General features: G+C 37.6%; 1 protein-coding gene and 1 long non-coding RNA gene across 5 annotated transcripts in view; both read left to right on the top strand.

Annotated features, from left to right (window-relative positions):
* Nucleotides 1–3,990: 3,990 nt before the first annotated feature.
* The window catches only part of LOC119820497 (probable alcohol sulfotransferase), a 31,316-nt gene continuing 17,833 nt past the window's right edge, over nucleotides 3,991–17,473 (top strand). The window contains exons 1-5 of one of the 4 annotated variants that reach the window (XM_038338885.1): nucleotides 4,079–4,217; nucleotides 5,118–5,243; nucleotides 5,852–6,060; nucleotides 7,705–7,831; nucleotides 16,635–16,729. In XM_038338885.1, the coding sequence (XP_038194813.1) occupies nucleotides 5,219–5,243; nucleotides 5,852–6,060; nucleotides 7,705–7,831; nucleotides 16,635–16,729 (456 nt within the window). In that variant the 5' untranslated portion in view covers nucleotides 4,079–4,217; nucleotides 5,118–5,218. Of the gene's footprint in view, nucleotides 4,218–5,117; nucleotides 5,244–5,851; nucleotides 6,061–7,704; nucleotides 7,832–16,634; nucleotides 16,730–17,473 lie in introns of all 4 variants that reach the window. The other 3 variants (XM_038338886.1, XM_038338887.1, XM_038338884.1) reach the window with 3 other exon arrangements.
* On the top strand, nucleotides 12,570–14,023 carry LOC119820501. The gene is made up of 2 exons (XR_005286512.1): nucleotides 12,570–12,610; nucleotides 12,693–14,023. It is a non-coding gene; the product is annotated as an uncharacterized LOC119820501 (long non-coding RNA).

Genomic DNA, 17,473 nt, shown 5'->3' on the forward strand with positions numbered 1-17,473 from the left:
TTCATTTTCTCTAAATATTTTGGAGATCAGTCCTCTGTCTGCTGTGGGATTGGTGAAGATTGTTTTCCATTCTATAGGCTGATCTTTTGTCTTGTTGATCATGTCCTTTGCATTACAGAACCTTTTCAATTTCAGGAGGTCCCATTTATTAATTGTTTCTCTCAGTGTCTGTGTTACTCAGTTTATATTTAAGTAACATATCTTTTGACTTAAATTTTGAAGACACTTTCAAAATATATAGGTTGGATTGATCTAGCAGCATTTGTAATTAAATGTCTTTTGGAAGCTGTTGATTCTTCCTTAGCAGTTAAACAATTCAAAGACAACACAATGATACATAGTATCCAGATTCTCTGTGTATTTTTCATCTTTATATGGCTTTTTAAAACTCCATTTCTTTTACTGTCATTTTTTAATTTTTGGTTCTTTTAAGGCAATGTTGCTCTGTGTATCTTCAGCTGTCCTGGAGCTTACTCTGTAGACCAGGCTGACCTCAAGCTCTCAGAGATTCACCTGCCTCTGCCGCCCAAGTTTGGAGATTAAAGTTGTGTGTCATGACACTAACTATACTATTTCTTTCTTACAGTCTTTCTCTATTATTTTTTCTCCCAAGCCTACATGTATTTTTAAACACACTGTAAACTATAAACATTTTTCATCTGAATCTGTTTTTACTATATATCTTCGTCTTTTTTCTAAACACATGAGTTTTTAATCTGCTGATAGAGCTATGATTAAAGCTGCACATTTGGAGGCTTGCTCCACCCAATTTCTTAGTTTTTTGAGTCTAGATTCATGACAGAGGTACTGGAGGCAACTGCATTTATTGCCACAACTTGGTAGAGTTTCTAGGTCCATGCTATCACCAAGAAACCTGATTCCGACAGCTCATAAACACCATTTTTAAGTATTTGGTGGCAGAGCCTCTGAAAAGAGTTGTAAGGTTTTTGAAGCTAATGCTGAGTCAGGAAGCCTCTATTTAAAGAACCATGCCAATTCTTGGCCCAGCAAACAGAGAGTACCAAAAAACAGATGCTTACCAAGAAGCTGTGCTTGACTCTGTTCTTGTCTGTCTAGAATCATTTTTTAAAACTTTTCAGGCTTTATTTGGAAATTCTTGCCAAATGTTTGGGCACTATTTATAAACAGAAGTTTCTGTCTTGCCTGTTCAAGCAGCCATTCAGTCCCAAGGAACACACAGAGGCTTATATTAATTACAAACTCTCTGGTCTATTTGTCAGATTTATTATTAACTATCTATTATTCTTAAGCCATAATTCTTATATATGTTTAGCTGTGTGGCTTTTTATCTTTTCTCAGTAATACATTATCATCTTGCTCTTATCATACTCTGTGGCTAGATGGCAACTGATTCTCTGCCTTTCCTGTGCCCAGAATTCTCCTAGTCTCATCTCCCCACCCACATATACTTCCTGCCTGACTACTGTCAAATTAGCATTTTATTAAAACAATATGAGTGACAAAACTTTATACTGTTTAAGAGCATTATCCCACAGAAAGGCTATCTTTACAACACATTAGTAACCAAGAGAAAATCATGATAACTCATACATTTAGCACACACCCGGAATCTCACCACTCAGGATTCAGGAGGAATAAATGAAGAACCAGTGGCCAGCCTGAGCTACTTTTGGAAATGCTATATATCTATATATCTATTATATATTATATCTATATATCTATATATATATAGATATAGATATATAGATATAGATATATAGATATATATAAAATAGATCACAAAACAGCTAGGAAAAAAACTCCCAGAAGCTCCTCTAATTCCTCCCCAAGAATCAGCAGCTAGTATTCCAGAATAAGGTGAGAAAAAAAGAGCTCAGTAAAATGGTCACTCATCCATGCTGAAATAGAGTTGGAATTAATGTCAGAAAACAAATGATATGCATGCAGTAGCAACTTCTGCTTGTTTCCCTACTATCTGGAAGGGGAAGGGAGGAGTGACAGTAGCTCTAGGAAAGCCCCACCCATATAAAATAAATAAAACCTCAGCCAGGGCACAATTAAGTCATAAGGTAAAAACTGTGTACAAGTGACCATTGAATCTATTTACAAACCAGCACAAGGATATGATCAGTAGTATTTAAGATGCATGAGAACCCAGCCATCAACCAACACACATTCAGAAATTGCCTGAGCATTGAATACATGGCTACCTCTTCCTTACAATCAAGTTTTTTTTAGATAGAACCAAGGGTTTTCTTCCAGGGGTGAGAGGGGCTGTATGACGTCAGAAAGTAACTCTAAGTCTACAAATCCTCTGAAGGGTTCAGGTTAAAAAGGTCTGTTTCTAGAGCTGCTTAGAAGATTGTTCAGTAAGTCAAGCATCCTTCTTAACTGGTGCTAGAGCAGCTGTTACAACTTGAACCTTCAGTTACTGCATTGGACAGTCAGAACTAGAGTTGTTTGGGGTTAATCAGGTACTGGAGCTGCAGATGGGTCTTGAAAAACAGGCAGGTCCCTTTGGAGATGACAATACCTAGCACCCTCCTATGTCTGATCACCACAGAGAAAAGTTTCCAGGCTGTAGTTCATATTGGGAATAGAGCCCAGAGTGAATGTGCCTGGAGACATGGACTCTACACTGACAGAGAAAGGGACACTTGAGCAACCACAGGAACAGATTGACCCAGTAGCTGTTTTAGAGCTTCCATTTATCTCTGGCAATCATTACAAATCATTCTGGAAATTCTTTTGTTTGTAATTATGCCTTGGTTCCTGAACTAGGTCTATAAAACAAAAAAAGACAGTGAAAGATCTGAGTGCCCCAGATTTGGCCATAAGGTGAAGATACTGAATGGAATTAAAGCATAGTTACATCAGTACCTACCTACCTACACACACACACAGAGAGAGAGAGAGAGAGAGAGAGAGAGAGAGAGAGAGAGAGAGAGAGAGAGAGAGAGAGAGAGAGAGAGAGAGAGAGAGAGAGAGTGAGTTCTGGAGCTCTTGATGCCAAGAAGGAGGTAGGAAGGAAAGATGAGTAGGACTTGACACCAAAAGACTAGGGAAGCTTCAGCTAGAAAATCTGGGCTTTTACTTGTATCTCTGATGTCTAGGTCCTTAATACTCTGTTGAGATATTAATGTGGATCCATTTTGTTACCCCATTGAAGGAGAAAACTACTACAGCCTCAGATGCACATTTGTTCACCATCCCCAACTGTCCCAAGCTGCCTCAAGCAGAGTAGATACGTCCAGGGTGGGACATTATAAATGTTCAGATGACTTTTGGAGGATATCTCAGCAACAGGAGAGAGGGAGTAGAGACAGACCAGGGTCTGGTACTCCATCACTCAAACTTTCATACAATTCCCACAAGTTTCTCCAGGCTAGAGTACATGCAAGAATAAAAATATTTTTACAGCAGGAGATTTTGTTCTTAGTTGTACACACTTTGCTACTTTTACTGTTTCCTGGGACCTCTGAAAAAAACTTTCCAAGTGCTCAACTCAGAAGACATTCATATACATACAGAACTAAATAGACTCAGTATGTTAGAAGAACATGTGGTTATATGCTTGCATCAATAAATATTAAAGAACACATAAATATGGGAATTAAAAGGATGGTTGTATGGGGAGAGGGCAAGGGTTAGAGTCATATATGCCGCTAAGGAACTATGCGTTTCTGAAAAGACAACCACTATTTAAAAAAGAAATTGCATGTTGCAACATTTTGTATGATTTCTGTAATTTTTTGCACATTTGAAACCACCCTGAAAGCTAAATTGAATTAGAAATCATGATAAGTAAGTCCCATTTCTATGACCTAGCATTTATTATTGAGTTTCTAGTTTGGAGTCATGAACTCAGGCTTAGAAATGCTAGAGTGATCTCTGTATGAGTTCACAATTGCTTAATACAACAACCTTTGACTTATTGTTACAATATCTCTTTCTTCCTCTCAGTAGTTAGTTTTGAAATGAACTATGGGCTGTTAATGATTTCTTTGCGCTGTACTATAAATGTTAGCTCTCAGAATTTGCTAGAAGCTGTACAGGTGGCTAAAGGTGGAATCCTAACAGCACCTACAAAGAGCTCTTTGCCATGTCAGACTACCTTTGGTTTGAAGGAATACCTTTCCCTGCATTAGGATATAAAAAAGAAATACTTGAAGAAATCGGTGATAAGTTTGTGGTTAGAGATGAAGACACAGTCATATTGACTTATCCCAAATCAGGTAAGGACTGTTAGTGAGAATGATCTTGAACTGTATGATGAAGGTTGGGACTTTGCTCCTCATTAACTTAGGCAATGAGTGGAGTGTTCTGTATATCAGATGCTTAAAATGCTTTGTGGGTAAGGAGAGCTGTGTGTCAGCACATTTACACCAAGAGAAAGACTTCTAGCCTGCTATGTGTGGTTGAAGAATCAGTTAAGGCAAGAGAGAAATGTTGCCTTACCCTCTCTTAGGATTAGTTGGGGGTAGGAGGGTGTGTGGAGGAAATCGTAGGAGGGGAGGAAGTGGGAATTTGGGCTGGTATTTTTTAAAAAAAAAAACTAATAATTTTTTTGAAAACAGAATGAAAAAAGAGAGCAATGTCAATGGATCCTAAGGCAGACTCTGGCGTTGTTGTGTCTCTGTGTGGAAGAGTGAGTGAAAGAGGGAGAATGATGAGAATAAACAAAGAAGTAACATCAAGGAAAAAGACATGGATATAAGAATATGTGGTGGAGAGTAAAAGGTCACGTAGAGAATCATCATGGTTCTTGTTCAGGTTGTAGAAAGAGTCTCAAACTCAAGGAACCAAAAATGACTTTTGGGGAAGGGATGTTTGCTGGGTGGAAGAAGCATTGACCATTAGGAAAGTAATAGGTTGCTGACAAGGAACGTGCAGTAACTTGGAAAGTGAAGGACACTGGAATTCAGGATAAAGATTCAGACAATAGCCCAGGGAAGAAAGGTAGATAAATATCCACTGACAAATGAGCATGCAAACATGGATAGAGTGTGTGTGTTAAATAGACAAGAGGGCATTTATTTACCCTATGGACAAGCAGTACTCATAGACACACTGCAGGATGAATGTATCTCAAGGGCATTGTATTAAAAGAAGGGAGCTCATCTATTTTTTTCTAGCTAGCTGGAACAGATTTTTGAACTTCATCCCTGTGAAATATCTGGGATATTCAAATTCACTCCACCACAATGTAGACTGATGATGCCCTGGACTGCTGGGAATGTTCAGGAGGCAAGTGAAGTATAGTGAGTATAATCTCAGTTTTTCCAAGTGAAGCATTGGGGATGTGCTAGATAAATATACTTTGTGCTAACACCATGTAGACATTGTCAACACCACAGATCTATGTACTTGGAAACAGCTGCACTATAAATAGTGTGATTGTATATTGTACTTGACACTATTTAACAAAGGATGAAGGAGTGTCTATGTGTTACTTTCATTGATTAATAAAAAACTGCCTTGGCCCTTTAAGAGGACAGAAAATTGGGTAGGCGGAGTAGACAGAACAGAATTGTGGGAGAAAGGAAGCAGAGTTGGGGAGACGCTTCAGGAGGTTGCCATAAGCAGTCGCCATGCCTCTCCTCTCCGAGATGAATGTAGGTTAAGATCTCTCCTGGTAAGCGACCACCTCGTGGTGCTACACAGATTACTAAATATGGGTTAAAGGAAGATGTGAGAATTAGCCAATAAGAGGCTGAAACTGATGGGCCAGGCAGTGTTTAAAAGAATACAGTTTCCATGTAATTATTTCGGGCGTAAAGCTAGCCGGGTGTCGGGACACAGCCTTGCCGCTCCATCTACAAACAAATAATGTTGAAATTACTGACCACCAATTTTTATTCTTGTTCAGGAACTAACTGGCTGATTGAGATTGTCTGCTTGATTCAGACCAAGGGGAATCCCAAGTGGATTCAATCTAGGCCCATCTGGGAACGCTCACCCTGGGTAGAGAATCAAATAGGACATCCAATTTTAATCAATCAGGAAGGACCACGCCTCATCACCTCTCATCTTCCCTTCCATCTTTTCCCCAAGTCTTTCTTCAGTTCCAAGGCTAAGGTCAGTAACCAGTGATTGAGAAATGCTTGATCAAATGCTCATTGAACTTATTCTACCATGACAGACCCTGGAGCTCTTGCTTAAATGGACTCTGATTTTTTAGGTTGAGGGAGGAAAGCTGGGATTCTCATGCACTAGGTGATATTGATGTGTTCCCTCCTCAGACTAAATCAAAGTACCATGATGTCAATCACCACACAGTAATCCTGGCAGATATATGACAGAAAGTGGGACAATAGATTAGAGCATCAAAGAACTACAAATACAGGTCAAATAAAGTTAAAATTATAGTGTACAGTAGATATTACTGTTTTGCTGTCACCAAAGTAATTAACCAATTAATTAGCTAATCTTGATTCTATAAATACTCCATGCACAGTGAGTGAATTACCCAACACAGACTACCTCATAGGTAAAACAGCATGAACAGGGATCTAAACATGTAGATGTTCAACAATTATGGCTCATCTGTATCCACTGTGTCTTGCTGGGTCTAGCTGTCCATTGAGATCAGTAACCACAGGAATCACCCATGTTCCTGATAGAGGAACTACAGAAAGGATCAGAAATATTCTAGCTTCTTGTTAGTAAGAACGTTTACTGGAAGTCCCTCCACCACAGAACTTAATATTATTTTATGATTAAACTGCAAAGACACTCTTAGAAGAACTATCTCTATTAAAAATATCACAATTGATTTATGACCATTCAAAAATATGTGTTTGTGTCTTTTCTGAATTTGGCAAACTCTTGACTGGAGAAATTGAGGCATAAAGAGATAACTTCTAGAATAATGTCACAAATGCATTGGTTCAAAATATAAGTATCCTTTTATTAAATTTATTTACTTTTAACTTATTTATTTTATTTTTGAGATTACAATTTAATTTTATACACCAGTCCTCCAACCCCTTCCTCCAAAATCATTTATATAGTCCTCCTTTTCCAGATTTATGGTCTCTTTTTCATTGATTGTTAGTATATATGTATATTTATACATATGTACATATGTATAAATACTTAAGTACAATCAGCTCTGACTGTACAGTGTTCCTTGTCTGTATATTTTCTGGGATGAGGATTCAGCATTATGTGACCAATAGTTATGCTTTTCCCAAAGGAAATTGTTTTCTCTGACTCTCTTCATTTCTTAGTTTCCTGTAGGTTTTTGTTTTCACCATTGTATAATGGCACATTGGCTTTAAGCTCTGCACCATGATTGTTTTGAGGGTTATATTTGGTAGTTATAGTTAAAAAAAACAAAGTTTGTCATATCAAAGATTGATTGAGCACAGTACACAATATTCTGTGTAGATAAGATGCTCTTTCACATCAGATGGTTAATCTTTCACACTGTGAGATATTGTTTTTTACAACTATAGAATCAGTGTTGGATTTTTATTATTGTTTTTGTTTTTTACAATAATAATGACCTCAGTCATTTTGCTGTTATGTATTTGTAAATCAAATTAAAATCTGAAAGAGGATCTTGACTATATTGTACTTAAGTATGGTTTTTACAAACAAAATTAATAAATGCTTTTAGAAGTTTCATGATATTTGATTGACATTTCATATAAATTGTTCCAGATAGAAGTGGAGAATGACTATATTGACCATCATGTACATGTTTTTCCATTTTAGATGATCTATGTCATCAGAAATCCCAGAGATGTTCTTGTGTCTGGTTATTTTTTCTTCCATAAGACAAACCTTGTTAAGAATCCAGAGTCTCTGATAAATTATTTTGAATGGTTCCTCAAAGGAAATGGTGAGTGTCCTATTAAATATAGGAGTTGCTAGTCATTTATTTCATTACTTTAAAAAATATCAATCCAAATTTCCATTCCTCTCCTCTTCCCACTTCCCTTCCAGTCCTGCACACATCCTCCTCCCATCTCCCTCAAATATAAAGAGAGGGCAAGGCTCCCTGACCTGTGGAAGGGACAAGGCCCTCCCCACTAAATCCAGGTTGAACAAGGTATACATCCAAAAAGAAAAGGATCCCAAAAAGCCAGTACATACAGTAGAGACAAATCCCAGTGCCATTGTCATTGGCCCCTCAGTATGCCACAACTGTCAACCACATTCAGAGGGACTAGGATGATCCCGTGTTCATTCATTGCCAGTTCAATTGGAATTGGTGAGCTCCCATTAGCTCAGGCACATTCTCTTGGTGGGCGAACCCCTCATGGTATTGACTTCCTTGCTCATATTCTCCCTCCTTCCACTCTTCAACTGGACCTTGGGTGCTCAGTCTAGTGCTCTGATGTGGGTCTCTGTCTCTGTTTCTATCTGTTGTTGGATGAAGATTCTATGGTGATGTTTAAGATAATCATCAGTCTGACTACGGGGCAAGGCCAGTTGAGACACCCTCTCTAGTGCTTAGGGTCTTAGCTGGGATCGTCCTTGTGGATTCCTGGGCATTTTTCTAAAGCTAACCCCAAAATGACTCTCTCAATCAACATATCTCTTTCCTTGCTCTCATATCTGTCCTTCCTCCATCTCAACTCTCCCATTCCCTCAAGCTTTCCCCAACACTCCACTTTTTTCCTTTTCTTCCCCTTCTTCCCTTCAATCTACTCCCTGCCCTCATGCTCCCATATTGTGTCAGGCGATCTTGTCTGCTTCCAATTTCCAGGAGGATAAATATATATTTTTCTTTGGGTTTACATTATTACTTAGCTTCTCTAGGATCATGAACTATAGGCTCAATGTCCTTGGTTTATGGCTAGTATCTGCTAATGAGTGAGTTCATACCATATTCATATTTTGGGATCTGTGTTATCTCACTCAGAATAGTGTTTTCTATTCCATCCATTTGCATACAAAATTCAAGATGTCTTTTTTTTTTACTACTGAGTAGTACTCTAATGTGTAGATTGTCACATTTTCTTTATCCATTCTTCCATTGAGGGGCATCTAGGTTGTTTCCAGGTTCTGGCTGTTACAAATAGTGCTGCTATGAACACAGTTGAACAAATGATTTTGTAGTAGGATTGAGCAACTTTTGGGTATATTCCCAAGAGTGGTATTGCTAGATCATGTGGTAAGTTGACTCCCAATTTTTTGAGAAACAACCACACTGATTTTCAAAGTGGTTGTACAAGTTTGCATTCCCACCAGCAAATAATGAGTGTTCTTCCCCCCCCCCCCCCCCGACTCCACATCCTCTCCAGCATAAGCTATGATTGGTTTTTTGTTAATCTTAGCCATTCTGGCATCTTCAGGTGTAAGATGGTATCTCAGAGTGGTTTTGATTTGTATTTCCTTGATTGCTAAGGAAGTTGAACATGTCCTTAAGTATTATTGGACCATTTGAAATTCATCTGTTGAGAATTCTTTTTGGTTCAGTACCTCAATTTTAATTGGGTTATTTAAAATGTTAATATCTATTTTCTTGAGTTATTTATATATTTTGGAGCTCAGTCCTTTGTCTGATGTGGGGTTGGTGAAGATCTTCTCCCATTCAGTGGGTTGTCTTTTTGTCTTTTTGTCTTATTGATTGTGTCCTTTGCTTCTCAGTTTCAGGAGGGCCCATTTATTCATTGTTGCTCTTATTGTCTGTGCTACTAGTGTTATTCTTAGGAAGTGGTCTCCTGTGCCAATGTGTTGTAGACTAATTTCCATTTTCTCTTCTATCAGGTTCAGTGTCGTTAGATTATTATTTAGGTCTTTAGTCTATTTCATTTGAGTTTTGTGCATGGTGATAAATATGGATCTATTTTTGTTCTTCTACAGGTTGACATCCAGTTAGACCAGCACCATTTGTTGAAGATGCTTTCATTCTTCTATTGTATAATTTTAGCTTCTTTGTCAAAAATTGGGTGTTCATAGGTGTGTGGATTAATATTCAGGTCTTCAGTTCTATCCCATTGGTCAATGTCTCTGTTTTTATGCCAATACCAAGCTATTTTTATTACTGTAGCTCTGGAATAGAGCTTGATGTAAGGGATGGTAATGCCTCCGTAAGTTTTTTTTATTATATAGGATTGTTTTGGCTATCCTGGGTTTTTGTTTTTCCGTATAAAGTTGACTATTGTTCTTGCAAGGTCTGTGAAGAATTTTTTTGGGATTTTCATGGAGATAGCATTGAATTTATAGATTGCCTTTAGTAGAATTGCCATTTTTACTATGTTGATCCTTCCTATCCATGGGAGATCTTTTTCATTTTCTGGTCTCTTCTTCAATCTCTTTCTTCAAAGCCTTAAAATGCTTGTCAAATAGATCTTTTAATTCCTTGGTTAGAGTTCCCCCAAGATTCTTTATGCTCTTTGTGGGTATTGTGAAAGGTTATGTTTCTCTGATTTCCCTCTCAGCTTCTTTATGCTTTCTGTATAGGAGGGCTACTGATGTTTTTGAGTTGATCTTGTATCCTTCCTTAGCACAGAACATATTTATCAGCTGGAGAAGTTCTCTGATAGAGTTTTTGGGGTCACTATCTTAGCATCTTCAAATAATGAAAATTTGACTTCTTCCTTTCCAATTTGAATCCCTTGATCTCCTTATGTTGTCTTATTGCTCTTGCTAGAACTTCAACGACTATGTTGAAGAGATATAGAGAGAGTGAACAGCCTTGTCTTGTTCCTGATTTTAATGGAATTGCTTTGAGTTTCTCTCCATTTAATTCGATGTTAGCTGTCAGTTTGCTGTATATTGCTTTTATTATATTTAGATATGATCCTTGTATCCCTAATCTCTCCAATACCTTTATCATGAAGAGGTGTTGAATTTTGTAAAATGCTTTTTTGGCATCTAATGAAATGATCATACGGTTTTTTCTTTCAGTTTATTTATATTATGGATTACATTGATAGATTTTGATATGTTATACCAGCTCTGCATCTCTGGGATGAAGCCTACTTGATCATAATGGATGATTTTTTGATGTGTACTTGGAATCAGTTTGCCAGTAATTTATTAAGAACTTTTGCATCGATGTTCATGAGTGAGATTGGTCTATAATTCTCTTTCTTGGTTGAGTATTTGTGCAGTTTTTGTATCAGGGTACCTGTAGCTTCATAAAACATCTTTGGCAATGATCCTTCTCTTTCTATTATGGAGAACACATGCCTCTCCTAAGTTAGCCAGACTGTCGTGCCTCTCCTCAGAGAGAGATGCGATGAAGCCAGCCACCAGGTCAGATGTGCTGAATCTTTCCCGGTAAGACACCATTCGTGGTGTTACAAAGATTATTAGATATGGGTTAGTGAAGATGTGAGAAAGAGGCTGGAATTAATGGGCCAGGCAGTGTTTAAAAGAATACAACTTGTGTGTTGTTATTTCGCGTGTTAAGCTAGCCGTGCTGGAGATAGGCAGGATGAAAAGCAGGCCTCACTACAAAGGAGAATAGGTATTAGCTCTTCTTAAAGCCCAGTGCTCAAAGACATTTTTAAAGACAAGATGAGATATAGTTTTGGCTGGTCCTGAACTCTCTATATAGTCAGGGGTGACCTTGAAGTTCTGCTCCTCCTGCATCCACCTCTTGAGTTCTAGGACTATAAGCACCTACTACCATGTTGTGTTTATTAAATACTGGGACTCAAAACCACAATGTCATGCATGTTATCTAACTTGGCTATATCCTGGTCTTTGCTGTGCCTTCTCCTAATCCAGATGTAGCAGGCAAGGGGCAGGGGCAGGCCTGATTAATTTTAAGGTTTATTTTATTTTCTGTGTAGAAGTATTTTGCTTGCATGTATTTGTCTTTGCTGCATATGTGTCTGATGCCCACAGAGACTGAAAGAGTACATTGGCAACTATCATGTAGATACTGAAAACTGAATCCTGGTCCTGTAGAAGAACAGTGAATGCTTTTAACTGCTGAGCCTTCTCCCTACCATATACCTGTTTATTTTTTTAAATGTCATCTTAGTTTTATTTTAGTATTTTTATATATTTAGATATATATCCATATGTTTTAGATTTTCCACTTTGGTGGAATTTCTTAAGGTAAACTCTAATAATTTTCTGAATTTTACTGGTGATTGTCATAATGCTCCATTTTCATGTCTTATTGTATTAGTTTTGGTAATTTTTCTTCCCTTTGGTTAGTTTATCTAAGGTTTGTCAATATTGTTTATGTTTTGAAGGAATCACACCTTTATCATTGACTCTTTGGTTTGTTTTGCTGTTGGGCTGTTTCAAATTATTTTTTATTTAATATTTTAAAAATTTCCATCTCCTCCCCTCCTCTTCCCCCTTCCCTCCCCTCCCTTCCACCCATACCCCACTCCCTCCCTCCCCAGGCCAAAGAGCCAACAGGGTTCCCTACCCTATGTTAAGTCCAAGTTTCTCCCAATTCCCCCCAGGTCCAGGAAGTTGCTCAACCTAACTGACAAGGCTCACACAGAGCCCGTCCATGCTGTAGAGTCCAAGCCCATCGCCATTGTCCTTGGTTTCTCAGTCAGCCTCCACCGTCAGCCACACCATCAGCCACATTCAGAGAGTCCGGTTTGGTTGCATGTTCCAACAGTCCCATTCCAAGTGGTCTTGCTGATCTCTCGTTAGTTCTGTCCCACCGTCTCAGTGGGTGAACGCACCCCTCACGGTACTGACTTTCTTTCTCATGTTCTCCCTGTTGGGTTGTTTTCTAATTATTTATTTCATTAATGTCTGTGCTTACTTTACAGCTACTGATCTTGGCATTTGACTTGTTCTTTTTCCAGACAGTCCTAAGGTGAATCATTAACTAATTTACTAGATATTTAACTGATATCTTAATGTAGGTACTTTGCCCTTTAAACATCTCTCTTAGGTCTGTTTACATTGCATCACACAGATTTTCAAAACTCATTTGAAATCTCAGTTCTAACAGACCTTCTATTACATTAGACTTGGTGTTTCTTTCTTGACAATTTCAATGTGCTTTCTTTGTTTACTTACACAATTCTGAGGGAAGATTCTTTTTTAGTTTTTGTGTTACCCTACTTTCCACCTGTATCTGAGTTGGCATCTGTTCCAACAGAAAGCAACTTATAGAGATGTTGTGGAATATTAAGATGTATTACATTCATTTATGTTGTAGAACATTTATTTTAATGTTTCAAAGATGTGTTGCATTCGTTTATGTTTAATTTGTTTAATTCTGTGAAGCTGTGAAACTTTGCCTGTCTAAAACACCTGATGTTCTAATAGAGAGCTAACCAGGCAATATTAAGGCAGGAAAAAATGATAGGCATGGCTGGTAGGCAGAGAGAATAAATAGAAAGAGAACTCATGGAAAAGAGATGGAGGAGAAAGAAAGGAGAATGACTTTGGGGTCTAGTCACCCGGCTACATAGCAAGTCACAGAGTAAGGAAGAAAGAAAAGATATGCAAGAAATAGGAAAAGGTAAAAGCCCAATGATAAAAGACGGATGGGATAATTTTATTTTTTGACTAGAAAAAAGCGAAGCTAAGGCTTACATTTATAAAAAAGAATAAGTCTCCATATCTGATTTATTTGTGAGCTGTGAGGCAGACCCCCCAAAGAGCAAAGAAAAAAAAAGAGTAAAACAGCCAATAACGTTTTGGCATTCCAACACAGGGCTAGAATAAAAGAAAATCCAATAGCAGAGAGAAAAGTTTTGGTTTTGCTTACAACTCCAGGTTACAGTTTATCATTGGAAAGTTTTGGTAGGAAATTAAAGCACAACATTTCACAGTCAAGAGCAGAGAGACAATATGTTTGCCCTGCTTTCTTGCTTGCAGGTAACTTTCTCTTCCCTACTTTTCTACACTATGATGAGTTGTGAATCATGCTGCCCACATTGTGTTCCACATTTCTACATTATTAATGAACTATAAGAACAACCTTTAAAAGACATTCCCACAGATCAATATAATCTAGAATATTCCTCATTCAAATTCTCTTTCAAGATAGTTTTATGGTGTGTTAAGTTAACATTAAAAGCTACGAAACACAAAATCTCTTTTCTTATCTATGGGATATGATAATAAAAATATTTTCTATACCTATGAACCTTGCGTTTCATCTTTTCATAAAAGGACAGATATCTTGTGATTCCTACTCCTGTCTTCTTATTATGCCAACTTTTTTCTTATTGAATTGTCCCAAGTCCCCAACCTTGCCTTCATACTGTGATATTTTTTCCTTCAAAAATATCTTTTTATTATGATATGGTGTGTGTGTGTGTGTGTGTGTGTGTGTGTGTGTGTGTACACTAGAGTGTCTATGTGTGTACACACATCTCACAGAACTTTTGTGAGAACCTAATAACAACTTTGTGGAGTCAATTGTCTACTCAATAGATGGTTACAGAGACAGTTTAATCATCAGGTGTATATGGTAAGTACTTTTTTACCTGTTGTTCTCATAGTGCCACCATTTAATTTTGTATCTGTATTTTCTTCATTTCAAATTTATGTGTTGTATAGACCATTTGTGCTAATTTTTACTTTTGCAGTTGCAATAAAATTGTTTTTATAAATTACTCTTCATAATTATGTAATTAGGGGCTGTAGAGATGCTTCAGTGGTTAAAAGAACTTGAGAATTTTCAGAGGAAGGGAGTTTGTTTCCAGAACCCACATCAAGTGGCTCCCAATTTTTCATATCTCTAGCTTGAGGAGAACTGGCATTCTTTTAATATCTGTGGGCACGCGCACACACACACACTCATATGCATGTGAAAATGCACAAACATATGTAAAAATAAAAATAAAATAAATCTTTTTAAAATTATTTCACTAACTACAAGTTTCTAAAGCCTTTCATGTTCTCTGAATGTCCATGTATAACATTATAACATTTGCGCTCTCTCTCTCTCTCTCTTTTCCACAACCTCTCCTCTTCTCCAACCACTCTCTACCCCAACCTGATGATATATTCCCCTCACTCTATTTATTGATATGATTAGTAACACTATCATGCATCATGCAATCTTGATGCATATCTTCATAACATTTCACTCAAACTGTTACTGTAGTTATGGGAGTGTTCTTTCCAATACTATATAAGTTACCATTCTTGTCATCTCTGTCACTGAACCTTTTTTGTCCCACTAGAACACTTGACCAGGATGCAGGTACTTAGTCACTTGCTAATTGACCATTGCTCCCCCACTAAGACTCAGACCTGTGAATTATTGTTGAACACAGCCGCTAGGTCTCATAACTTGATATATATCAATTAAAGTGTAAGAAAATATATTCACGCTGAATAATATGGTAAAAAGCCTTCACTCATGACATTTATGGGATGGATACAGTGGATCAATACTTCAAGTAACTTTTCTACAAAACAGACAGAGACAGACTTATTGACATATACTTTGTAATCCCAGCCTCCAAATAAACACATTAAATTCAAAAATGACCTCTAAAGCAGAACAATTGTTAATTATCAGCAACGTATATATCATTGGCTTATTTTTGATGCTCTCACTGACATGCTTTTGGTTTTTTGCATATTTTCAGACATGATCAGTTGTATCTCAAGTTGGCCACTAATTCACAATGTAATGGAAAATGACATTGAACCTCCAGTCTTCTCTTGATGCTAACTCCTCAGTTTTAGTATATCAAATGTGTGCCACCACTTCTGGCTTGGCTTTTAGCCTTTTTTTGATAGTCATAGGTGTTTGTGTCATGATTATATGGAAACAATTGTGTGACTATGTCTGTTCTTATGCCAAAGCTTGAATGTGGAAGACAAGCAAAAACATTAGGTGATGAACCTTAATTTCTGTTTTGTTCAATAGTTCCTGAGGATTCAAACTCAGGTGCTCATACTTACAAGGCAAATGCATTCCATTGAGCCATCACCTGAGACCAGCTTTCAATCTCTTTAAGTGACTTAATTCTGCTGTTTCTTGTGGAATTCACCTACTCTCTACAACTTCTCGGTAGATCATTTACCCTGTTTTCAATTAAATCTTAGAATCCTTGAATTCATATATCCTACTGCTCTTACCCTGACTTAACTCTTACCTTCTTTCCTGATTTGATTCAGTTATTTCTTCAGATAATGGGTAACAGTGCAAGTGTGAAATGGAGGCTGAGACAAGAAGAGAGTGCACTAGACCAGGATCTATTGTGAACACATCACAATAGACATAGGAATGTAAATGAAGTTTGGATGTGAAGGTGGATGTTTAGGCTTGGAAGGTCTCTACTTGTCTGTGTTATGGAGGTTTGGGTGTTGAAGAGAGACTATTGAGTAGTGGTGGTAACTTAGAGGTAGAAGCCAGTAGAAGGTGATCATAATTAGGTAAGAAAGTTCTTCAGACATGATGTAATTAAAATAGTCCAAGCCTGATCATGTCCAGAAACCTCTGGCTTACTGTATTGGTGTGATTGCTTTTCCCCAAGATATGCCTCAGTAATTGATACCCAACAGGAGGTTGTCTCCTCATGGCATCAGTGGTAAAGTTGTGGGGTGATGAGTTTACTAGTGTTTTCAATTTTATCAGCTCATTGTCCGTGTATGTGTCATTTGTTACATTGAATATTGTAAATGCCAGTTTGATTTTTCTTAATAAAGGTATCTACCATTTGCACAAAAGTGAAGAATATCAGGCAGTGCTCACTTTTATTCTTTGTAACTAACACGTTCTTCTGCCCTTTACACAGTTATATATGGATCATGGTTTGAGCACACCCGTGCCTGGCTGTCCATGAGAGAAAGGGACAACTTCCTGCTTTTGAGCTATGAAGACATGAAACAGGTAACCAACATTCTTATTTCAACTGCAAACCCTCTCACAAACCCACCCCATGGAGCACCCCACATTCCTCAGTGATGACATGTCAGTGTTAGGCTCATGAACACTCACTAAATGTTAGATTATTGCTTATGTCCTTTATTGACCTGCATCTGACATTTCCTCTCCAGCCTCCTAGTCCATTTTCCATGTCTTCTTTACCCTACTTTACCCTAAGGAAGGGAGAGGTAGCTCACACTTGCACTACAGGCTTTTAATTCTGTCTGGGCAACACATTTGATACATCTGATAATGCAGTGGTCAGTGGTTAGTGGGGATAGTAATGTTATTCTACTGTTGTGCCAAAATGTATGTCATCTACCCTTGACGGCAAGAAGAGAGACAAAGGAGAAAACCATCAGTGAGTTCTGGGAGAATACAAGTGCTGGAGTCACAGGAACAGTACTGAGTGCTACACAAATCTGACTGGGCATCTACAGGGTGCAGCCAGTCAGGAAAGATGGTGTCCTATGCTCTGCAGTACAGGGGCTTCTTCATGATCGACTAGATTACACTACAGACTTCAAAAGTCTTAGTAGAGAATATTTAAAATGTTTTACCATTAAGTAATGCCACATATTTAAATAGATTGATAGACTATACATTTATCTGATCATTGAAGGTTTCATTTCATTAAAAATCCCAATTGATGGTATAAGTATTTTTAAGTACTTTGGGTGTGTCTCAAATATCTCTTATTTTAAAAAT

Source organism: Arvicola amphibius, chromosome 8 (assembly GCF_903992535.2).
Source record: "Arvicola amphibius chromosome 8, mArvAmp1.2, whole genome shotgun sequence".
In the NCBI taxonomy this organism is placed as follows: Eukaryota; Metazoa; Chordata; class Mammalia; order Rodentia; family Cricetidae; genus Arvicola; species Arvicola amphibius.